The 24,252-nt window shown below is 43.8% G+C and overlaps 1 protein-coding gene and 11 non-coding genes across 12 annotated transcripts; 1 reads left to right on the top strand and 11 right to left on the bottom strand.

The window, feature by feature from the left end:
* On the bottom strand, nucleotides 1-73 carry TRNAV-CAC (transfer RNA valine (anticodon CAC)). The gene has a single exon. It is a non-coding gene; the product is annotated as a tRNA-Val (tRNA).
* Nucleotides 74-340: 267 nt separating this feature from the next.
* Nucleotides 341-414, bottom strand: TRNAN-GUU (transfer RNA asparagine (anticodon GUU)). Its single transcript has one exon. It is a non-coding gene; the product is annotated as a tRNA-Asn (tRNA).
* A 6,511-nt stretch (nucleotides 415-6,925) lies between these two features.
* On the bottom strand, nucleotides 6,926-7,007 carry TRNAS-GCU (transfer RNA serine (anticodon GCU)). The gene has a single exon. It is a non-coding gene; the product is annotated as a tRNA-Ser (tRNA).
* Nucleotides 7,008-7,029: 22 nt separating this feature from the next.
* On the bottom strand, nucleotides 7,030-7,103 carry TRNAN-AUU (transfer RNA asparagine (anticodon AUU)). Its single transcript has one exon. It is a non-coding gene; the product is annotated as a tRNA-Asn (tRNA).
* Nucleotides 7,104-7,932: 829 nt separating this feature from the next.
* Nucleotides 7,933-8,006, bottom strand: TRNAN-GUU (transfer RNA asparagine (anticodon GUU)). Its single transcript has one exon. It is a non-coding gene; the product is annotated as a tRNA-Asn (tRNA).
* Nucleotides 8,007-8,167: 161 nt separating this feature from the next.
* On the top strand, nucleotides 8,168-8,238 carry TRNAG-UCC (transfer RNA glycine (anticodon UCC)). The gene has a single exon. It is a non-coding gene; the product is annotated as a tRNA-Gly (tRNA).
* Nucleotides 8,239-10,380: 2,142 nt separating this feature from the next.
* TRNAE-CUC (transfer RNA glutamic acid (anticodon CUC)) lies at nucleotides 10,381-10,452 on the bottom strand. The gene has a single exon. It is a non-coding gene; the product is annotated as a tRNA-Glu (tRNA).
* Nucleotides 10,453-13,744: 3,292 nt separating this feature from the next.
* TRNAV-AAC (transfer RNA valine (anticodon AAC)) lies at nucleotides 13,745-13,817 on the bottom strand. Its single transcript has one exon. It is a non-coding gene; the product is annotated as a tRNA-Val (tRNA).
* A 1,742-nt stretch (nucleotides 13,818-15,559) lies between these two features.
* Nucleotides 15,560-15,633, bottom strand: TRNAN-GUU (transfer RNA asparagine (anticodon GUU)). The gene has a single exon. It is a non-coding gene; the product is annotated as a tRNA-Asn (tRNA).
* Nucleotides 15,634-16,730: 1,097 nt separating this feature from the next.
* On the bottom strand, nucleotides 16,731-16,802 carry TRNAE-UUC (transfer RNA glutamic acid (anticodon UUC)). Its single transcript has one exon. It is a non-coding gene; the product is annotated as a tRNA-Glu (tRNA).
* Nucleotides 16,803-20,255: 3,453 nt separating this feature from the next.
* LOC139310018 (zinc finger protein 675-like) lies at nucleotides 20,256-23,198 on the bottom strand. Its single transcript, XM_070934195.1, has 2 exons — nucleotides 23,092-23,198; nucleotides 20,256-21,030 (listed from the first exon to the last, which is right to left on the bottom strand). Exons 1-2 carry the CDS (start codon nucleotides 23,196-23,198, stop codon nucleotides 20,256-20,258), a joined length of 882 nt encoding a protein of 293 aa, XP_070790296.1.
* Nucleotides 23,199-23,809: 611 nt separating this feature from the next.
* TRNAV-AAC (transfer RNA valine (anticodon AAC)) lies at nucleotides 23,810-23,882 on the bottom strand. The gene has a single exon. It is a non-coding gene; the product is annotated as a tRNA-Val (tRNA).
* Between the last annotated feature and the right edge of the window lie 370 nt (nucleotides 23,883-24,252).

Raw genomic sequence — 24,252 nt, 5'->3', positions numbered from 1 at the left:
TGTTTCTGCCTGGTTTCGAACCAGGGACCTTTTGCGTGTGAGGCAAACGTGATAACCACTACACCACAGAAACCAGAGGTAGGAGTACCTCTCAACTGGCCTGCCCGTATCTTTGGCTGACTATTTCAGACTGTTATTTGCAGAATAAAATAGATTAAAGGATTATTATACCTTAGAGACGTGTGCCCTCCAGAGCACAGAGCTAATGAAGCAGATGGCTAAATATTTAAATCTGGCAGAAAAAAATAGAGAGGGTGGGGTCTGCAATTCCAAGATAAAGAACCCAATAGATAAACATTCTGTAACCTTTACCTATTATTGATCAACTCATCAAGTAGACCGTCCCTGGGTGGGCTCGAACCACCATCCTTCTGGTTAACAGCCAGACGCGCTAACCCCTTGCGCCACAGAGACCTGGCACTGTCCTCCCTCTCGGCTCCCCCCACCTGAGCATCCAGAGCTGGGTTGGGTAGACAGGAATCAGATGCCTTGGTCACAACACTCTGTGTGTTCCTCTCTCCCGCCATCAGATGGGAAAAGAGAAACCCTGGATATAAATATTGCTTCACCTGAGACAGACTCTCAACAGCTGTGCAAGGGGTGTAGGGGCATCATGCAGGGTTCCCAATCTTGTGACCTAGGTTCGAGTCCTGGCTGGCGCAGGTCTCCTTCCACCTTTTGCTCTTCTAGGATGTACAGGCAGCATCACCGGATGAAGTTTTCACCTCAGATTTTATTTTAGTGGGAGAAGAAGAGAAATGATGGTTGCATTGACATCACCTTGGATCCTCAGCAGGAAGCAAAATGTAGAAATAACTTCAGGATATCCTCACTCTTGAGCCCGGGGCCTTCTTCTGCTTTTGGTTTTGTTGCGTAATTTTAAGGATCAGACTCAATAAATGATTCAAGAATGAAGTATTCAAACATTAACATTATTTATTTACAGTAGGCATTCTATATTCTCTGAGTGATTGTAGATAGAAGCAAGGAGGAGGTGCATACAACTCCTTTTATATTAACAAGGCGGAGTAAAGGATGGGAGTGGTTACATATGAATATATTAAGGGAGGAAGAATAAATTAACCCCTAATACCTCGTGTATATACAATTCCCCTATTAGAGAATAAGGCATTTACTTGTGACAAATCCCCCTCTAAATGCCGATTCGATATACAACAATAATTACATTCAGATTCAGAACAATACAAAACTTGCAATTTAGAAGTTAAATATTTGTGTTGTTTAGATGGCAAAGGCTTAGTCAATATGTCAGCTATTTGTTCTGATGTTTCGCAGTGAACTGCTTTAATAAATCCATCTTGAGATAATTGTCTCACGTTCTTGAATTTTATATCTATATGTCTGGATCTTTGACCAATAGCATCAGATCTAGATATCTCAATAGCAGCTTTGTTATCTTCATGTATGATAAATGGTAATGAAGGATTTTTCCAAATATTTGATAATAAATCATTAAACCATACAAGATTGTTGGAGGCTTTAGACAAACAAACATATTCTGCCTCGGTTGTTGATGTAGCTACTAAATCCTGTTTTCCAGTATACCAGTAAACTGGACAATTGTTAAGAAAAAATATATAACCTGATGTGCTTTTTCTACATATGGTATCACCTGCCCAATCCGCATCAGCGTAACAAGTGAGGACGGGCTCTTTGACATTATTAGGTTCCAGTAGTAAACAGAAGTCTAAGCTGTGCTTTAAGTACCTTAATATTCTTTTAACGGCTTCCCAATGGTACATTAAGGGTTTGCTAACGTACCTGGATAACAGATTGAGGGGCAAAGCAATATCAGGTCTAGTCCAATTAGAAATATACAAAAGGGAACCAATAACTGATCTGTAAAGTGTATTATCCTTAAATTCAGGGGATGATTCATCTATGTTTCTTAAGAAATCTGTTTGCATAGGAGTGTCACAAGACTTAGCATCATTCAAATTACACTTGTTTAGGAGTTCTATAATTTTATCTTTCTGAGAAAGTTTGAATCCTTTTTTGGTTTTACTGATTTGAACTCCAAGATATTTATTTACCTTCCCCAATGATTTTAAAGAAAAATGTTCATTTAGTTTTGTTACAAATGTATCTCTTTTTTCTTTATGTTTACCGATATATAAAATATCATCCACATAAATTAACACAAATTCTAAGGAATCACCCTCTTTTTTGACAAAGAAACAGTTGTCTGCAGTGGTGGCATTGAAATTCATAGTTTTGAGTACTTTGACTAAACATTCATACCAACGTTTGCCAGATTGTTTCAATCCGTACAAACTTTTATTCAATAACCAAGTTTCATTTTTGTTTGTGTATTGACTATGAGGTGCCCTTACATATATCTCTTTATCAAGTTTTGCGTGTAGATACGCAGTCTGTATGTCATATTGAAATACATCAAGGTTAAGTGCAGATGCTATAACTAAAGCTGTCTTGACACTCTCAGTCCTTACTGTGGGAGAGTATGTGTCTGTGTAATCCTCAGGATATTTTTGAGCATAACCTTGTGCAACTAATCTAGCTTTATATAATGTGTTGCCTTCTTCCAGATTTTTAATTTTGTATATCCACCTGGTGCCTATAATAGTTTTATCCTTAGGTGCAGGGGTAGGTGTGAATACATTTAATTCTCGTAGACTGTCCATCTCCTTCGCCATGGCTGATTCCCATTTTTTTCTTTCTTCAGTGGGGAGCTTTAATACTTCCTCGTATGTGTTTGGCGTTGATGCTTCACTATCCATGTACATTACATAATCTTTATATTTGCTTGGTACTTGATTTCTGTTACATCTGATTGTTTTTTCTAGTTTGCTATCGTTATCGCGTAGGTATCTTGCCTCCTTTTTTGTTAATGAATCTGTCTTTATTCTGTGTTGACTATTTGTCCATGTTTTATTTTTGTTTCTATGTGTGTTGTGATTGCGTTCTTCTCTATCTATTTTATCTTGATGCTCAGTGTCTAAATTTGTGGTTGAGAATATTTCATTAAGATGTATTTTAGACCAATTGGCCTGTTCATGAAATACAGCTGTTCTAGAAATTATAAATTTGTTGTTATTATCAATAAATCTGTACCCTTTTGTGCCTGTTTCGTATCCCATGAATCTAAGTCTTCTGGATACGTTCTCCCCTTTACGCCTCAATTGTTTTGGTATGTGTACATCCACTGTGACTCCAAATATGTGCATGTGTGTTATTTTGGGTTTTCTATTGTACATTAATTCGTATGGTGTCTTGTTTATAATGCTAGACCAAGTTCTATTTTGTGTATAATTGGAGTATTGTAACGCTTCTGACCAGAATTGTTTTCCTAAGCCAGCATCTTCTAATGTGCATCTAATCATGGTTTGTAGTGTCGAGTTCTTTCTCTCTGCTACTCCATTTTGAAATGCAGAGAAAGGGCTAGACATGAAATGTAGCATCCCTTTGTCTTTTAGCCATTGGGAGAATTCTTTTGACATGAATTCAGATCCCCTATCTGTCATGATTTGTTTTATTTTAATATTATGTTGTGTTTCTACACGTTTGTAAAACTCTTTAAATTTTTGAAATGTTTCATCTTTGTGTTTTAAAGTGTAGACAAATCCATAACGACTATAGTCATCTACAATAGTCAGAAAATATCGTTTTCTATATGTGATTGATGGTGTTAATGGACCAACCAGATCCATATGTACCAAATCAAAAATTTGATTAGTTGATCTTGTTGCCTTTCTTGGTTTGGGACTAGTTTTGAGTTTTGTGGACTTACATACTGAGCATTCCAAATAGTTTTTACAATTTTTTATTTTAACACCTTCAGCATGTTCAATCATTTTTTGTACTACAGGAAAACTAGCATGTCCCAATTTCCTATGTAAAATATGCGCACATTCATCGTGGATTGGTTTTCCAATTGTAGGTTTTTTGTTATTGGATGTGTCATTAATAGATGTGTCTTTGTGGCTATGAATTGTTTCATGTTCCTCATTATCACTATTGCTATTGTCTTCATTCTCTATGTTATTGTCATCTTCCATGTTAGAATCAATATTGTGTAACCATTTTTCTTTTATAACCAAATATGGTAGACCTCCTTTGATAATCACACTACCCAAGCTTGTTTTGTTTTTCTCTAGTGTTGCTTTTTCTTTTGAGAATACTATATTTATGTCAGAATCTCTACTTAGTTTTATTGCACTAAGTATGTTATGAGGTATTTCTGGTATTAATAATACCCCCTCTATTTTTCCTAGACCGGGTAAGTTTACATTTCCTCTACCAATAACTTGGACTTTTTCTTGATTGGCTACCTTAATTACAAATTTATCTTCTATAAATGAAGATAATATATTTTTGTTATGTGTTGTGTGATTAGTTGCCCCAGAATCAATGAGCCAATCATTGTCCCCTGAATGTTGTATGTTAGTTATATTATGTTTATTTAATCCATTTAGTGATCCAGACTTTTTATCTCTCGAATTATCCCTGCCCCCTCTATGTTCTCTATAATTAGGTGAGCTTCTATATCTATGTCTATCAATGGATGATTGTCTGTTATGGTATCTACTTCTATAGTCATGTTTTTGTCTTTCTCTAAGGAATTTAGGACAATCTCTTCTACAATGTTCTTTGGATCCACAATTGTGACATTCAATTGATTCTCGATATTTTTCTTGAAATACTACTCTCTTACTTTGTCTATGTTCTATGTGATTATTACAGCGACTCCTTCTTGAATTATCTTCAGCTATTAGCTTATTGATAAATTCTCTATGGATAAGTATCCTAAATTAATTGTGTCTAAATGTGATATATAGTTATCCCACGATGGGTCTAATGAATTAATGATAACACTTTTCATTGTTTGATCTGAAATTATCTCTCCCCTTAAATGTAGCTCTGCTCTGATTTTGTTTAGAGATATCAAATGTTCACTTATGGTAACCCCTGGCTTTATCCTAGCTGAGAAGAAATCTTTAGACATTCTTGTAGTAGTTGCTACACTTTCACTATGAAACAATTTAAACATGCATTGAATAATTTCTGAGACAGTCAAATTATGCTTAATACTATGGTACATAGCAGGAGATATACTAGATATTAATAAGTAGAATGCTCTGTGGTGCAGGCAGTCCAATTTTAGAGTCCAAGGTCTTTTGGGGGGGTTACTTATAAAGAATAATAAGTTCTCTTTTAGAAAAACAACCTGAAATTGTTGACACCATTCCTGCAAATTAATACCATCTATTCTCAGTTTTGGGAAATCATTGGGCAAGTTCCCAATATTATTTGTTCCATTACTTACAACTGAAGGTAGTCCGTGATCTTGCAAGTGTTGATAGTTGCAGAATGGTGTGGGTATGCTTGCAATGAGTCTAAATGGCTCTCTCTGCTCTTCATGTCCTCCGTAGTTGTCTGTGTTTGCGCATGCGCGTTGCTCATTTCGCTTCTGAAGCTGTCGGGAGAGGTTCTCGCTGCTGCAGCTCCCTCGTAGTGTTCCTCTTCCGATGATTCGGTCTCCGGTTCGATCTTGGGTGTCCAGGTGACGGCAGGCGTTTGTTTCTTTTCGCTGAAATAGTTCTTGTTGAGATCTCTGGTTCCTGGAATCGTCTGTGGCGTGGGGGAGTATTTGCAGGGTTCTCTGGGTTCAGGCGTCGGTGCTCTCGTCGTCTGGATAGAAGCGGGTAGATTCTGAGATGTTTGCTTGCTTGCTTGTCTTTTCTTTATTTCTCGATTGCTAGCTTTTGTTGATTCTTTTGTAATTCTTAATTTCGGACCGAATGTTGCAAAAAGAGTTTTCATTGCTGATTCTATTTGCATTTCGATTGAAGTCTCTTCGATGTCTGTGTCAGATTCTTCTGAAGAGTAGATTTTTTCTTTTTTGCCTTTTGCATTATGTAGGGCTTTTCGCGCCAGACATTTTGAATTCTGTTTTCTGATTGGCTCTGCTTCGCTCATCTTAGTGGTCTGTTGAAACCAAGATGGCTGCCATTCAAAATTTTGTGTGGGACCGTTAGTCTTCTTTTTTGTTATATTCTTATCTACGGGCAATTCGCTCACCATTTTTGATTCTTTAGATTCATCTGTTACGATGTGTTTTTCTCTCGCTGCTCCGCTGTTTTTTATGATGTCTTGGAGGTTCACGATGAGATTTTCGTCATCCTTTTGACTTTTCAAAAGTCTCAGTATCTCTGACCTGAGTTCGTTGTTTTCTATCTCGTTCTCTTCTTGGTCATCAGTTTCATCAATTATCTCCTCGTTGTCTGTAGTGCAGTCTTCAGATTCTTTTGATATTATAGTTGTGGATTCATCGATCATTTCTTGATCCGTTTCCATCTCTTTACTGTGTGCCCTGGTGTTGGGTCTTTCTCTTTTGTTTGTGGAGTTTTCTCTCTTAGGCATATCTGATTTTTATTGAGTCAATTTAACCATCCTCTGCCACCAGATTGTTGCGTAATTTTAAGTATCAGACTCAATAAATGATTCAAGAATGAAGTATTCAAACATTAACATTATTTATTTACAGTAGGCATTCTATATTCTCTGAGTGATTGTAGATAGAAGCAAGGAGGAGGTGCATACAACTCCTTTTATATTAACAAGGCGGAGTAAAGGATGGGAGTGGTTACATATGAATATATTAAGGGAGGAAGAATAAATTAACCCCTAATACCCCGTGTATATACAATTCCCCTATTAGAGAATAAGGCATTTACTTGTGACAGGTTTGTGAGGATAACCACAGTTGAAGCTCCAGAATGTCTATCAGTGGAAAAAGCGAAAGCTGAGATGGGATTTGAATCCGTGCATACAGAAAGAGCACAAACAATGCAAAAATAGTGACACAGCTCAGCTTTGCACCCTTCCAATATACAATATACAAATCCTTTCACCCCCAAATCCTGCACCCAAAAGGAAAAGGTGTCGACGAGGGTGGGATTCGAACCCACGCGTGCAGAGCACAATGGATTAGCAGTCCATCACCTTCACCACTCGGCCACCTCGTCAAGGGGGCGGGGCACCCACGGCCATCCCTGGGTGGGCTCAAACCACCATCCTTCTGGTTAATAGCCAGACACGCTAACCCCTTGCGCCACAGAGACAGGCACAGGCCTCCCCTTGACTCTCTCTCAGGTGTAGCAGCTGCTGCAGGACAGTTGGGGCTCCCTCCCCCTCCCCTCTGGGGGTGCACACTGTCAGTGCCAGATTGATGCAACAGAAGCATCTCCTGCCACAGAGATGCAGGCTTTGGCTTCAGTCCCCGCAAAGGAGAGACGAAAAGGGATTTTGTTTTCTAATAGATGGCTGCCTGCTGGCTAAATTTGTCTCCAAGCAGTTCTCGTTTTTCCAGGCTGGCAGCTGCACAATCAACCACGTCTTGTTTTGCATTTAACATCTCTTGGCCTCGAGTGCCAAAGCCCTTCTATGTTTAATGCTTCTGCTTTTCAACCGACTTGGTAGGCAAACAATCTCAGCAACTGCCCAGGCATTGAGGAGGCATTAATGTTAAGTTTGTGTGAGTCAGATCTGAGTATCGGCTGCTGCTCCTCTCCTCCTCCTCCTCCCTTTTGTTTTCCTAGAAGTAACATGCAGGTGGCCTAATCTTTGCAAGAGGCAGCTGTTTCAGGACCCTGGAGAGCTCCCGCCGAGGACCGCTTAGGGCTGCCTTATGCCTCTCCAGCACTTCTCCCTCCCAAGGAAGAAGCTCAGGACACGTGGGGCGATTCCTCCCCCTTTCGCTTTAGTCACTGACTGTGAGTAAGTCTGCCTTGATCTTCCTTCTGCACCCTGGAAGGTTAAAAAAAAAATGCAGAAGATGGTAAAGTATTTAGTGAGAAAAAGGATCAACACGGTGAGAATTGAAAGTTCCAGATGAAGAACTGAGTGCAGCATTCAATCCATCACCTCTGCTCTGAATCAAAGAAAACAGGCCGTCCCTGGGTGGGCTCGAACCACCATCCTTCTGGTTAACAGCCAGACGCGCTAACCCATTGCGCCACAGAGACCTGGCACAGGACTCCCTCTCCGCTCCCCCCACCTGAACATCCATAGCTGGGCTGGCTAGACAGCAATCAGACCCAGTGTGTTCCTCTCTCCCGCCATCAGATGGGAAAATAGAAACCCTGGATATAAATATTGCTTCTCTCGAGACAGACTCTCAACAGCTGTGCCAGTGGTGTAGGGGCATCATGCAGGGTTTCCAACCTTGTGACCCGGGTTCGAGTCCCGGCTGGTGCAGGTCTCCTTCCACCTTTTGCTCTTCTAGGATTTACAGGCAGCGCCACCGGATGAAGTTTTCCCTCAGATTCTGTTTTAATGGGAGAAGAAGAGAAATGATGGCTGGCACTGATATCACCTTGCATTCTCAGCAGGAAGTAAAATGTAGAAATAACTTCAGGATATTGTCACTCTTGGGCCCGGAGCATTAATCTGCTTTTGATTTGTGAGGATTATCACAGCTGAAGCCCCAGAACAACTATCAGTGGAAGACGTGACAGATGAGATGGGTTTTGAATCCATGCATACAGAGTACAGCTGTCCATCAACTTCCCCACTCAGCCATCTTGTCGAAGAAAGGATACCTACAGGTGTTCCTGGCTGGACTCAAACCACCCCATCTCTTATCACCCAGGTCACCTAGGCAGAGGCAGGCATTGACAGAGTCCTTCGTTGTCCTTCGTTGTCCTGTTAGCTGCCACAACAAATGGCCCTACAATGGTTGTTAAGGCTCCACCCGACACTTCCCTGAAGGCAGCCACCCTCAGTCCCACAAACAAAAGCTAGTCGCCAAACAAAACCAATTCGTAAAGGCAGAGAGGAAGTCCAAAGAGAAGGTACAACCCAGAGGTGGGATTCACTTACCTTCCCTACTCGTTCGCAAATGTGAGCGTGTGCGCATGCTTGCTTCGCTCACACGTGTCACCTCTGCGCATATGCATGCCCTTCTGTGCATGCCCAGTAGTCGCACATTATGTCCGGGTGGGTGGGCGGAGCCTCGCACAGTTGCCACTACTGGTTCGCGCGATCTGGACAGAACCGGCTGAATGCCACCACTGGTACAACCTCAATGGGGCAAGATCCAGAGTCAAGGTCCAATGGGCAAGGTAAGTCCACAAGGCCAAAGACAAAGGCACAGGCAGAAACAAGAATCCAGGCTGAGTTTTTCCAAAGCCGGGGGAGTATAAGCCAAAGCAAACCATTGTTCCTGACAAGGACAAACTCTCCCGGGTTCTCCTTAAATCAACCCATGACAGGTTTTCCTTGTGAGGAGGGGCAGGGCAACCTTCTCCCAAGCAGCCTTGCAGCCCTCCTTTGAGCTTGCCTCTGCTCTACTCTTCTTGCCTTTGGATCAATGGAGGAGGCAGCTGTTCCTCATCAGAGGGGATCTGCTGCCTCTCCGTACCACTGCCCGTCTGCAGCTGATCCTCCCATGTCTGAGGGCAGCAGCTCTCCATCTGGTCGACCCCCTCCCCCAATGCCTGAGGGGCCTGGGACAGCATTGCCCTGGCCCCTCCAAACATTCCAAGGGAGACGTCCCTGTCGGATGGTCTCAATTCAACTCCTCCTCTGAACTGGGATCTGATGAACATGACATCTCCCTTCTGCTTAATGGACAGACCCCTTGACCCCAGAGATACAGTTCCACCTCAGTCTACAAGAAGGGCTGACACCCACCTGTCTCCCGCAGTGAGCTACAGGCAGCTTTGCACCCTCCACATCTCTTGCAATTCTTGTGCTAATCATGTGCCCTACCTCAGGGGTCTCTAACCTTGGCAACTTTAAGTCTTGTGAACTTCAACTCCCAGAATTCCTCCCAGCTTTGCAAACGGGCTGTTTTCGCCTTCTCCAGGCTCCTAGAGAGGCTCTGGACCCTGGAGAGAGCAAAAAATGGGCCTTCCAGTCCCACCAGAAGTCAGCGAAAGGGCTTCCTGGGGTGTGTGGGGAAGGTTGTTTTCGCCCTCCCCAGGCTCCTAGAGAGGGTCTGGAGCCTGGGGAGAGCAATAAACGGGCCTATCGGGCCCATCGTGCCATCACGTGCCAAAAGCGGGGGGAGCATGGGGGTGGTCGCACGCGCATGCATGCGGGGCGGGGCACATAGAATTAGGGTGTGGGCATGCACGCACACGAACCACCCCCCACGTTCCCCCGCATTTGGCACACGATGGCAAAAAGGTTAGCCACCATTGGGCTAGTTGGATGGAGATTCTGTCAAGCCTGCTAGGAGGACCAAAGGGTAGGGAGGGGTGGGATGGGGGAAAGAAAAAAGAAGGAAAGGAAAGGCAGGACAATTTTCTGGCCAGTTCAGCCTATTATGTTGTGAAAATGAGCCTCTCTGAAAATTCCAGCTGCAGAATGATGGATCAATTGGAAGCAAAAGCTTTCCCTGGCCGGGAATCGAACCCGGGCCGTGGCGGTGAGAGCGCCAAATCCTGACCACTAGACCACCAGGGAAGGACATAATGGCTATCATCCCTCCACCTTCTCCTTGGAAAAGGCATCAACTCCAACTGCAGGAAAGGTTTGCAGCAGAACATGATCATCTCCTGCCTTGAGACTTTCTCTCGGCTTGGAAACTTCTTGCATGTGAGGAAGGAGGAACTGGGCTGCCGCAATTCTGGAACTCGGGCAAAGCAGTGGCAGGCTTCTTCCATGACTAGACATGTAGGACAGGGTGGGGGGGTGGGCAAAGGAACATCGGGGAAGGTGCGCCTTATATTCCAAAAAATACAGTATATAAAACTACAAGTTCGTGTCAGTGTCTCTGACTTCATTTGGACACTTGCTGCGCAATTCCCTGACAGACAAAATGCAAAGTTTTAGCCACCTTGAATTGCTATGTGTGAATAGGCGGCAATATAAATTCCCATAAATAAATAAACAAACAAATAATAAATAAATAAATAAATTGGGAGGGAAGTCAAGACTTGTGCATGGATTGGATTAAAGTGAGGGAGAGATGCGCATAGTCAGCCTCACTCTCTCTTCCCAGATTCCATCTTGCTCCAATAGCAGGACAAGAGTCAAGACAGTTGGAGATGGGCTGGGCGCAGTGGTTGACCAGGGCATCTTTCGTGTCTTGCTATGCTCTTAGCGTACCACATCGTTTGCAGAGACCGCTGTCAGACTGCGGTACTATCTCAAAATTAAATGAATTTCCAAACTGCCAATCTTTAAGGAAATCTTTCTTTAATTGAGCTCAGCCACCGGATCATGACTCGATGCGGACAAGTCTGACCTTTTGCCTCCCAATCCCTCCCTTTCCAATCCCCAAGTCTCTGCTTCTCATTGGCTGTCTTCCAAGTCATTCTTCAGACTTCTTCTCCTCGTCATTTCTCAGGAATGTGCCCCCTCCCCTGATTTCCATGACAACCAAGCTTCAAAGGGATTTTGCAGGCAAAAGTTTCAGAGTTTATCTTTCGCTCTCCTCTGTTCTCTCTATGCCAGCGTTGCAATGCTGACAACCGCCTTCATGACCGTTGTCCTATTCTAGTCGGTTTCATCTGCTCAATCCACCGGAATCTCTCTTCATATGCTCAGGATAGACAAGTCCCTATCTCACCGAAGGTCAATGACCCGATGGCTACTCTCAACCTGGTTTGGCCAACCTGTCGAAACTGTAGCCTGGGGTGTGGCCGCTGCGCATGCTACAGCTACTAAAAGCCACAGGTGAGCGGTAAGTGACAGATGGGGACCAAAGGTGGACTAACTAACTAACTAACTAACTAACTAACTAACTAACTTCCGTGGCTGGGAAAAGGGAAGAGGGACTCCAGCATTTCAGCCGCTTCATCTGTCCATTGCATGGCTGGGGATTCCAGTCTCTAGAGATGTAGAAGGAGCACTGGAGGAGACCGTAATAGGATCTCTGGATCCTGATGCTCTGGATCTGAGAAACAAGGCAGGCAGAGGAAATTGAGTCTTCCTCTGCTCCTCTCCAAATTTCAAGTGTCAGAAAAGATTCCCAGATGTCAGCAAACTCAGGGCAGGCTACCAAGTGCTTCTTTCCCAGGTCCTCTGTCCATCAAAAGGAAAGCATTCTGGAGCCAGCTCTGTATGGTTGTGCCAGTGGGGAAGGGGCATCAAGCAAGAGTGCCAATGTTGTATCCCAGGTTGAAATCCTGCCTAGCACAGTCCTTAACTTTCCTTTTTTTGTGAAGGCAACATGGCTGAATCAACCGTTTTATGCAGAAGGGACCCTCTAGTAAGAAAAGAAAAAAGCTGGTTTCTACGAATGAGCACGCAAACAGACCCACACAAACACTCACATAATCATGCTTCATTGTCTCTGCACTCAACTACTCGCTGCCTGTGATGATTTTAAAATACTCCTGGTTGGGATCAAGGCTGTGCGGCAGAACATTTGGTTGAATGGATGATGGATCCCCAACGGCCAATCTGGTAGTTTCATGTCTCCTGTGGGGAAGGGAATCCATGAGCCACTGAGACAAGGAGGATGGCCGAGGGTGGGCTTCAAAAATTATAGCAAGGGGTTCTCTGCCCGGTTGCTGGGTGAGCGTGTCCATGGTGGACGTGGCCTAGTTGGCTTCCTGCACCGTGGTGGGGGAGCGGGGCAGGTGTTTTAGGATTTAGGATTTATTAGATTTCTATACCGCCCTTCTCCCGAAGGACTCAAGGCGGTGTACAGCTATATTAAAACACATATAAATATACAAAATTTAAAACAATTTAAAATTGAATATATAAAAATTTGGCCCATAGATTAAAACACACATACACCCATTCTAAAATTCGTATTAGGCCAGGCCGGCTTGTTGGAACAAGAGGGTCTTCAAGGCGCGGCGAAAGGTACGCAGGCCCAGGCCTGAAGCCCAACTGGAATGGATCCAGATAAACCATTTCATCCAGGTACTGGGGAAGCTGTTGCGCCACCACACTCTCAACAACCTTTGCCACAAAGCGAAAGTTGGAGACTGTAAGATAATTTGTTAACACTGCCGGGTCCAGGGAAGGCTTCTTGAGGAGAGGCCTCATCACCGCCTCTTTCAAGATGGCGGGAAAGTCACCCTCACTCAATGAAGCATTTATAATCCCCTGGATCCAGCCCTCCCTGGGCTCCGGAGGCTTTCCTCGAGCCTCTGGGAGGGCAAAAACAGCCTCCCCAGACTTCGGAGGCCCTCTGGAAGCCGGAAATGGGCCCGTTCCCGAACTTCCAGTAGGCCCATTTTTCGCCCTCCCTGAGCCTCCGCATGTGCCCTGCACTTACCTGCATCCAAAATGGGCTGTGTGGGGACTCCTGGGAGGGGCGGGGTAGGCGGAGCCAGCCAGGAGTGGGATTTGGGGGTTCTCCGAACTGCACAGAATGTTAGCTAGAGGTTCTCCCGAACCCCTACGAACCCCCAGCAGCCCCACCCCTGAGGATGGTCCATCGAGCTTGTCAAATTTCTTAGCCATGTTCCAGAAAGTGGTGTATTTAATCTCTCCTGTTCTGGAAGTCAACCCAGTTTAGATGGTGACCAGAACAGATTAGAAATGGAAAATTGCCACTTTTCCATAGTGCTCCGGAATGTGTGAAGCCATAAAACTCTTACAGCTTCTGTTCTGTCTAGCTGGTGACTTGGGATGACTAGTCTATTTTAGTCAATAGTTAGAAGTATCCTCTGCTTATACTCCTTCCCTCTTGGATAGGAGAGAAAAGAAAACGGGAAGTTTCTTGATCTGGAAGGAAAGCTAATTCTTGTGCATGCTTGGAACTTGAAATGGCTCTGATGCTGAGAAAAAGACGTGTTTCTGCCTGGTTTCGAACCAGGGACCTTTTGCGTGTTAGGCAAATGTGATAACCACTACACCACAGAAACTAGACATATGAGTAACTCTCAATTAGCACATCCATATCTTTTACTGGCCATTCCAAATTGGTGTTCACAATATAAGAAGGCTTAAAGAGCTGGTATTTTCTTTAGAGATTTGTGCCCTCCAGAGGTCAGTGATAGAGTGAAGTGTGGGAGCAAAACATAAGGCATTCTCAGGCTGTTGATTCAATCTTGCATTTCAGGAGAATTTTTCTTTTTTCAAAAAATCCCCCATTCAAGCCATTATGTCACAAGCAAAGATAAAAAGTGGTAGGAACAAGGGGTGGGTTCTAATTTTTTTTACTACCGGTTCTGTGGGCGTGGCTTGTTTTGTAGACGTGGCTTGATGGGGGTAATGTGACTGGGTGGGTGTGGCCAATTTTTTTTTTTTACTTTTAAAAGCATTTTTTTCTACAACCTTAAGAGGTTGCAGAAAAAAAATGCTTTTAGAAGCCTCTGATGATCAGGCAACTCAGCTGGGATCGCCAGAGGCTTTTAGAGGCATTTTTTTTCCTACAACCTCTTCGGCTGAAGAACCTCTGATGGTCCCAGCTGAGCCACGCGATCATCAGAGGCTTTTCTTTTTACTTTTAAAAGCATTTTTTCGGCCGAAGAGGTTGTAGAAAAAATGCTTTTAAAAGTTAAAAAAAAAATGCCTCTGATGAGGTGGGCAGGGTAAGCGAGCAGCGACCGGGCCGGGGACCGGTTCGGGGGCGTGGCCAACCAATGTTATTACCGGGCAGTAGTGGGTTGCTCCCGGTTCGCACAAACCTGTGGTAAAAATTTTTAGTAGTTCGGAGAACCGGTAATAACATTACCCGCCCCACAAGCCATGCCCACAAATAAGCCACACCCACAGAACCGGTAGTAAAAAAAATTAGAACCCACTCCTGTTACCGGTTCTCCGAACTACTAAAAATTTTTATTACCGGTTCTTGCGAACCGGTGCGAACCGGGAGCAACCCACCACTGGTAGAAACCTAATTGAAGAGCTCATGCAAGCAATTCAGTGCTTCCACATAGAGTGGCACCACTGATCTTTCAAAGATTTGCCCATCTGGGTGGATGTGGCTATCTGCAAATCTTAGGAGGTTAATGACAGAGGCAAGCAGCTAATTTCAGAAAGGCTGTCTAGGAGTTTTTTTTTCTACATTGCGTCTTGGTGAAATTGCCAAATCTTCACCTCCTATAACAGTGATGCCAAAAAGGGAGCGTGCGCATTTGGCACTGAGTGACGAAAAGGAAACACAGCATGTGTGCGCTCATCTGGGCCGCAACCAGGAAGAGGTCATGCGACCCAGGGGCCATGCGCATGTCAGAAAATGAACTTCCAGTTTCCGGCATCACAGTCCTATAAAGAGTTTCTGTGAGATCCTGGAGCTACTTACCTGTCTCTTCTGCAGAAACTTTTTGTCCTGAAAGGAACAAGATTCCCACAACTGCACAATGCTGTGAAGCATCACTCAGCTTTCTTAACTTGCAACCTGTGTACAAACTGAGGCTGGCATTGATCTGATCTTGTATTCTCTGCAGGAACCAAAATGTAGAAATAACTTCCCCTCTCTCAGGCCTGGGGCCTTGTCTGCTTTTTCTTCTGGAAGGTAAAGATAATGAAGCAGATGGCTAAATATTTAAGTCTGGCAAAAAAAAAAAAATATTGAGATATTGGGAACATGCAATCCCAAAATGAAGAACCGAATGGATAAACAATCCATTGCCTTCATACATTTTCAATTTATCAAGGATGCCGTCCCTGGGTGGGCTTGAACCACCATCCTTCTGGTTAACAGCCAGACGCGCTAACCCATTGCGCCACAGAGACCTGGCACAGGCTTATCTCCTGACTCCCCCACTTGAGCATTCAGAGCTGGGCTGGCTAGAGTGCAATCAAATACTTTGGTCACGAGACCCAGTGTGTTCCTCTCTCCCATCAGATTGGAAAAGAGAAACCCTGGATATAAATATTGCTTCTCTCGAGACAGACTCTCAACAGCTGTGCCAGTGGTGTAGGGGCATCATGCAGGGTTCCCAATCTTGTGACCCGGGTTCGAGTCCCGGCTGGCGCAGGTTTCCTTCCACCTTTTGCTCTTCTAGGATGTACAGGCAGCATCACCGGATGAAGTTTTGATCCCGGATTCTGTTTTAGTGGGAAAAACAGAGAAATGCTCTTGATGGCCGGCACTGACATCACCTTGGATCGGCAGCAGGAACCAAATTGTAAGAATAATTTCCTGATTTCCCCATTCTTGCCAACAGGGATGGGCTTTGATCCAGGTATGCAGAGCACAGAGCATTAGCTGTCCATCAACTTCCCCACTCAGCCATCTTCTCAAGGTAAGACTACATCAGGTGTTCCTGGCTAGACTCAAACCTCCTCCATCTTTCTGCTTAATGGCCAGATAACCTTGACCCTTTGTGTTCCAGAAATGGGAGATATTGCTCCACAAGAGCCTACTTGAAGGGCTGACACCCATCTGTCTCCCCTATTGGATCATAGACAGCTTTGTATCCTCCAAGTTGGGGTAGGTGACTCATCTACCCCAACTTGAAAGTCCAAGGGAAGCTAGTTGCATGGAGACTCCGACAAGCCTACACCAGGGGTGGGTTCTACTTACCTTTACTACTGGTTTGCATCACGTCCGCGCGGACTCTACTGCACATGTGCAGATCATCTATGACATCCGGGTCAGTGGGCAGAGCTTCCCACCGATTTTACTACCGGTTCTTGCAAACCGGTCCAAACTGGGGACAACCCACCACTGGCCTACACGGAGAACCAGAGGGTGGGATAGGGTGGAATGGAATGAGGGGGAAAAAAAGGAAAGGCGTTTTTCTGGCAAATTCAGCCTATTTTTCCATGAAAATGATCCTTCCTGAAAATTCCACCTACAGGACGATGGATTTTTGCAAACAAAAGCTTTCCCTGGCCGGGAATCGAACCCGGGCCGCAGCGGTGAAAGCGCTGAATCCTGACCACTAGACCACCAGGGAAGCACAAGGGGACCTTCATCCCTCCAGCTTCTCCTTCAAAGGTTCATCAACTCCAGCTTCAGGTCCTGCAAGTGGGAAGATTTGTAAGAAAGCCAGAGAATTTCTTTCACTTTCTCCTTGGTTGGAAAACCCCAAGTACTGGTGGCCTGCAAAGAGACCCCTGCCCCACCACCCAGGCTTTCAGGCGGAAGAATAGCCAGGTGGGAGTGGAGAGAGGCTTTCTCAGAGCACCCAACATTGCCAAGGTTACGAGGCTTGCTACTGTCAACCCTGAAGCGAACCTGGCTGAGGCCATTTTGATGCTTCAAGGTTGCCACAAGACAGAGGGGGAAGAAAGGGAGGAGGGAAAGTTAGCTCGGCTTTGCAGTCAAAATAAAAAGTTTTCTTGTGGGAACCAAGGTCATTCTAGCAGGTGGCTGAGGAGGAGTAGAGTAACCAAGGATCCTACCAGCACCCCATTGGACAATGTGACAGATGACCTGGGGGGGAAGGGGGAACTTTCACTTTTTAATTAAGTGAAAACCGCAGGAACTTTCAGAGTCGCTTTTCACCAGTTGTGCCAATATGATGTATCCAATAAATCGTTCTTGGAGGAATCTACCTGCCTCAGAGTTCTGCTTTCTATGGGTGCATTACTTGGAACGCTGACAGCTACCTTCCAGCTGACTTGCTGCAGATTGCAGTTCTCTCTTGGCATCTCTCTAAAGGCCTATAGGTGGGGGTGAAATGCAGCAGGTTCTGACAGGTTCTGGAGAACTGGTAGCGGAAATTTTGAGCAGTTCGGAGAACCGGCAAATACAAGCTCTGGCTGGCCCCAGAGTGGGGAGAGAATGGAGATTTTGCAGTATCCTTCCCCTGCCATGCCCACCAAGCCACACCATGCCCACTAAGCCACACCCACAGAACTGGTAGTAAAAAAATTTGGATTTCACCGCCTATAGGCCATGGCCCAGTAGTAGTTGAGGACCCCTGGCGTAGGGGCATCATGCAGAGTTGCCAATCTTGCAATCTGGGTTCAGGTTCTGGCTGGTACATGCCTTCTTTTACCTTTTACCTTTCTGGGATCTGCAGGCAACAAAGCCAGCCAATGTCTTCATCCCAGTGGGAGGAAAAGAGCCATGGCTTCAAATGGAATAGAAATTATGAAAATCAAAGAGAACTCTGACATCTTCAGACTGAGGGAGGATGGTGCCCTTGAGGTACCAAGGTGGGATCTGAGACTTGGGACTCTTATCTCCTGCTGTAAATTCAGATCTTTGGGCAAATTAGTTTCCCCTCAGCTTCTCCACTTGGTCTCCTGTTAAATGGGCGTTTCAAACTAGCATTAGATTTCAAAACCCTCACGTAGGCCCCTCCAAACATCTCATGTTTGTAATTTACAATCAACCCAAAGTTCATTAAATATATGACTGAAAAAAATCATATCAACCATATTTAAGTAATTTAAGGTTACAGGTAAATGTAAAACAAAATAAAATCCATTTTAATGTTTGTCCGAGTCCTCCACAGAAAATCAGAATTTGGAACCTTCACTGGAGAAAAGTCTTTGCACGTCCATTTGGAGGACTTCTAGATTGTACCCTGTTTCCCCGAAAATAAGACATCCCCTGATAAACCCAATTGGGCTTTTGAGCGCATGCAGCAAAATAAGTCTTCCCCTGAAAATAAGCCCTCCCCGAAAATATTTAAATGCAGAGCTGGAAGTCAGAGGAGCCCTATCTTGCTCCATTAGCCCCAAAATAATAAGACCTCCCAAAAATAAGGCCAAGCATTTATTTCGGGGTTAAAAAAAAGTACAAGGCAGGGTCTTATTTTCGGGAAAACATGGTAGCACCTTTTCAGAGTTCTTCCTCTGAAGTTTCTTCCAGAGGTTTACGGTGAAGATTCTCTGATACTTTGGACTGAAAAACATTCCCAGTTAACATTCAGTTATTTTCATCCCTGTGAAGTAGTAACTCCTACTAAGTAGTAAATTGCAACACTTTTCAATGTGGCAGATATCTACCACCATTCCTGGAGTGATTGTCCCAATTTTATTTCCACGGTTTCCAAAAATCCCTTTCCTCAGCTGATGCTTGACTGTCATCCCAGCATGCATTAAATTCTTTTTTCCACTCTTATATAAAGCAGAACAAGTGAAGAAGAAGCCATCACAAGATAGGACACAGCCTCTGAACTGCTTTTTCCAATTCAGCATCCGTCAAATTTCTTCCCGGGCTTTTGCCGTGGTTTGGTTTCATAATGAGAAGTAAGGGTGGAAACGTAGATTGTAACAAGATTAAGGAAAGGAAGAACTTGAACTCTAGAAAGGGGTGGAGGATTATATTTCTCCCCACACATCTGCTCTAAAGCAGGGGTCTCCAACTCAACTCAAGGTTGGAGACCCCTGCTCTAAATGAAGAAATGATTATCAAGTTTTCTCTTCCTGAGACACAGCAGGGATATGTTGTTCAGATGGAGTTCCTCTAAAACAATTGGGGAATCTGCAATTATTAACTAATAGGCAGGACACATTGCTGGCAGGGCAGTTAATTTTCTTAATCTCCACTTGTTTGCAACCTCCTACTTAGCAAAAACCACAGGGAGGATTTAGAATTCACCTTGTTCTGATCTGGAGTAGAAAGGTAATTTATGCATGCATATTGAAGTAGATTTAGTTTTGATACGGACTGTGCTGTGCTGTTTCAGATAGTGAATTATAGTGAATTAGTTACCTTAAGAATTAAGAGCTGTCTCCTTAAGAGATTGCATTGTGGGAGATGTAGAGAGAGATTGCATTATGGGAAATGTAGTCCATGACATGACCACATCTGTGTGTCTGATTGGCCACTGAGGCTCTCTGCCTGGGTGCAGAACAAAGACCCAGCCATTTTGAACTACCACAGAAGAGAGAAGCATGCTTTCTGAACAGGGGGACAGAACTACCATCATTTTACCTAGGAAATGGGATAGATTATGAAATACTAGGATGAACCTCACCTTGACTCACCATGATTGTAAGTCTATGTGTTTGAAGATACCAGAAATAAATAAAATCTGCATGAAAACCTGTTTGCTAGTGTTTATCTGCCTGTTCCCAGATGCCTGGGGAACAGAACATGGACTGTTATTCAAGTGGACCCTTGAATAAGTGAGATTTTAGACAGCTATTTGTATTGAAGTTCTTCCTGCACTCACTCCATTGTTATGGCTTATCCCGGGTAGATCCTTCAATTGAAAGTAAGAACACGATTCCTCTTAAACCCCTTTCCACATTTCACATACAGGTAGTCAATGGGGAAAACAAATTCATTTAACAACGGTGTTACTATTTTAACAATCGTAGGAATTCATTTAACAAATGTGGCAAGAAATGACGTAAATGGGGCAAAACTTCACAAATTTCTCACTAAGCAACACAAATTTTGGGCTCACTTGTGGTCATTGAGGACTACTTGTATTTAAATGGTTTTTTCACATGTGGATACTTTTCTGTTTTATAATGGACCCATTGTCACAGAAGCTCTTTCCATGCTCCCTGCATTGATAGGGATTCTCCCCTGAGTGGAGAATCTTTTTATGCCTAGTAAGATCACCCTTGAATCTAAAGCTCTTCCCACATTCCATGCATTGATATGGCTTCTCTCCTGTGTGGATCCTTTTATGAGAAGACAAACTCTTACGTTGAGTAAATGTCTTCCCACACTCGTTACACTGACATGGCTTTTCTCCCGAGTGCATCCTTTTATGGCGAGTAAGATCAAAATTCCTCCTAAAACCCTTTCCACATTCCACACATTTATACGGCTTCTCTCCTGTGTGGATCCTCTTGTGGTAAGTAAGACCATTATTATGAATAAAGGTCTTTCCACACTCTAAGCATTTATAAGGTCTTTCTCCTGTGTGGATCCTTTGATGTCTTCTAAGAGAATAATTATCACAGAAGGTCTTTCCACACTCCATGCAGGTAAATCGTTTCTCTTCTGAATGTGTCTTTTTATGGGAAATGAGATGATCGGATTTATCAAAGTTCTTTCCACACTCCCTGCAACGATATGTCTTCTTCCCCGAGTGGATCCTTTTGTGGACCGTAAGAGCACTACTCAAGTCAAAGCTCTTTCCACACTCTCTGCATTGATATGGTTTCTCACTTGTGTGGATGGTTTTATGGGCAGTAAGATCACCCTTCCTCCTAAAGTCCCTTCCGCATTCTACACATTTATATCGTCTTTCTCCTGTATGGATCAGTCTAAGGTTAGTAAGCTGAAGAACCTGAGGAAAAACTTTTTTAATTCCACTTTGTGATCAGGTCGCTTGGCCTTCCTCCTTGTAATTCTTACTCTCTTGCCCATTAAAACCTTGAAAAAGAAAAAATGAAAACTGTAGCAAGCATAGGGTAATGATTGAAGATCAAACTTTTTCTTCTGAAATTCATCTGATCCATATCTTTTGGCTGCTTTGTTGACTAATATGAAGATCCAAAGTAAGGTGTTTTTTTTTTTAAACAAATATGCATTTCCAAGTGGGCTCCTGCCATACTGTACATCAGGAATGGATCACTTGATGATGAACCTAAGACAAAACCCTGATCTAAGTAGTTGGAGGGCCAGTCTTTCAGAATCGGACCGGACACTGGTAAGATCTCCTATTAGGAATTACCTAGTGGTGATAAAAGCAGCGAAATGCCCAATAAAAATAGTTCTGGCTTCAATTCAATCTTTTGTTCAGTAATTTCTTCCAGCCATTCCCTTATTTTATGCCAATATTTCCTGGCTTTGGGGCACATCCACCACATATGGTAGAAAGTTCCCTGTTTATATCTACATCTCCAGCATTCGGGTGAACGTTTTGGAAATATTTTGGCCAATATCTTCCTCTTTAATGCCTAAGAACCACCTGTGATCTTGTGAACATATAGGAAATCTCTGTGGAGTCTCAAAAGTCGCTTTCCTCAAGAGTAGCTTCTCTGAAGGGTCTGTAGAGATTCCAGGAGGCCTCAAAAATGAGCAAAATCCTATCAGAAATGGCAGGGCAGTCAACAGACAAGAAATAGGAGCTTGTGGCTGTCAGGAAACTTAGGCCTGGAATGATGGAAAATATGGAGGCTGGCAGGGAAGTGATGGGTTAGGAAAATCAAGATTTGTATTGTTATTTAGTGAGTTGAAGTATTACAGCTGCCATTCTCAAATTCATGCCTCTGGGCAGTCAACAGACAAGAAATAAGAGCTCGTCTTTCAAACACAGATTGTGTCTTGTGGCTGTTAGCAAACTTAGGCCTGAAATGGTGGAAGGAGAGTTGCAAGTACCAAGAGGCAGCCCGTAATAATAAGAATCCCAAGGAAACGATCCTAATGAAAAAGAGGTATCAAAATAAAACAGGTCCCAGAATGAAGAAAAAAGTTCAAACTCATGGAAATTTTAGAAATTTGATGGAGAATGGGTGGACATGTCTCATATGTGACCGGAGAAAAGGAATTACAAATCGAAAAAAGGCCATTACTCAAAAAGAAATACAAGTAGCATGAGGCAAAAATAAGACAAAAATAAATTTATTTAGGTATTGTATAGCGAAAATACGGCAGGAAATATGAGTAGTAAGCTTAAGATCTTTAGAGAATTTAAGGCAACCAAAATATGTTTCTGTCCCTGTTGATCTTTTGCAACTTGGCAGCCTGGCTGGGGAGGGGAGAGGAAAACTGTCCATACGAGAGGTGGGCTGGCCCACACATGTGTTGGAAGAAATGTCCATCTGGGTTCAGTTCCAAGTAGGGGAGAAAGACACTGGAAACATGGAGGCTATTTGGAAAGATGGTTTAATGGTGGACAGGACCACATTGTTTGGAGTCCTGGGTAAGTGACCACATGGAGTGGAGAGTGAGATATATTTATACCCTCTCTTGGGCTTTGAACTTGCTTCCTGTTCCTTGAAAGAAATGTATTCTGATTGATTGTCAGACTCCCATGGGGTCATGCAGGGGTAACTTTGTAGGTTGTCTTGAGTCCCAGGCTTGGTTGAATCTTGCTGGGTGATGTAATCTTCCCAGCTGCCATGTGGTGAGATGGGTAGAGGGCTAATCCTATTATGTCCTGAGGGTGAAGGTCTTTTGTGTTGTAGATAAGCTGGCCCAGCCTTTTGTCTTGTAGATAGGTTGGCACCAGTCTTTCTGGAGCTATTAGCAAAGATGGGGGCTGCTTTCCAAGAGCATGTTTCTCCTTTTCTCATCCAGGGAGGTATAATATTCTTCCTATTTCATTCTTCTAGGAGAGGAGTAGGTGCTAACTTCCTACACATGCATGCACAGTTCCTCACAGGAGTGGCGGGCCAGCGAGCATGCTCTTGTGCGCTGGCCCGCTGATCATGCAGCCCGGTTTCCCTCTCCCCTCCAGGGCCACCAAGCTGCAAAGGTTGGGGACCATTGCTCTAGTCAGAAGAAAAAGCTGATTTCTAAGAATAAATGAGTAAGCAAACAGATACACACAAATAGTTGTCATTCATTGTCTCTGCACTCAACTACCTCTCTGTCTGTAATAATTTTACAGTACTCCTGGCTGGGATCAAGCCTGTGCGGTAGAATATTTGGTTGAATGGACAATGGATCCCCAGTCACCAGTTTGGAATCTACAAGTAGAAGTTACACATCTGTGGGGAAGGGAACCTATGAGCCACTGAGCCAAGGATAGTCCATCACACGTCAAACAGCAAATTTCTAAGACTGGTTCCAGAAGTTGGTGGATTTAAACTCTCCTGTACTGGAAGATCACACATTTTTAATGGTGACCAGGACCGACTAGAGGTGGGAAACTGCCACTTTTCTCTAGTGCTGCAGAATGTGAAGCCATAAAACTCGTAGGGCCTCTGTTCTCTAGAGCCGCTGGCTTGGGATGACTAGTCTTGTTTAAGCTAGATCGATAGCTTAAAAGCATCATCTGCTTACTCATTCCCTATGGAATAAGGGAGAAAAGAAAATGGGATGCTACTTCCTGTATATTCCTGGAATTTGAAATGATCCCATGTTGAGAAAAAGATGTGTTTCTGCCTGGTTTCGAACCAGGGACCTTTTGCGTGTTAGGCAAATGTGATAACCACTACACCACAGAAACCACAGGTATGGGTGCCTCTTCACTAGCATGCCCATATCGTTTACGGATCAATCCCAACTGATGTTTGCAGTATGAGAGGGCTTAAAGAACTGATGTTCCCCAGAGATTCGTGCTCTCCAAAAGTCAATGATAAAGTGAAAAATGAGGGAGCAAAATGTATTGTTGTTGTCAGGCTACTGGTTAAATCCTGCATCTCAGGAGAGTTTTTCTTTTCCATAAGATTCCTCCATACAAGCTATTACGTGACATCACAGGCAACGATGAAACATGGAAAGAAGCTGATTGAAGAGGTCATGTGTGCAGTTCGGTGCAGTTCGGTGGAAGGGAGCCACTGATCTTTCAGGGATTTGCCCAGCTGGGTGAATTTGGT

This window comes from Pituophis catenifer, unplaced genomic scaffold (assembly GCF_029215685.1).
Source record: "Pituophis catenifer annectens isolate HBS135680 unplaced genomic scaffold, rPitCat1.0.hap2 SCAF_2, whole genome shotgun sequence".
Classification (NCBI taxonomy): Eukaryota; Metazoa; Chordata; class Lepidosauria; order Squamata; family Colubridae; genus Pituophis; species Pituophis catenifer.
This window is presented reverse-complemented; position numbering and strand designations above follow the sequence as displayed.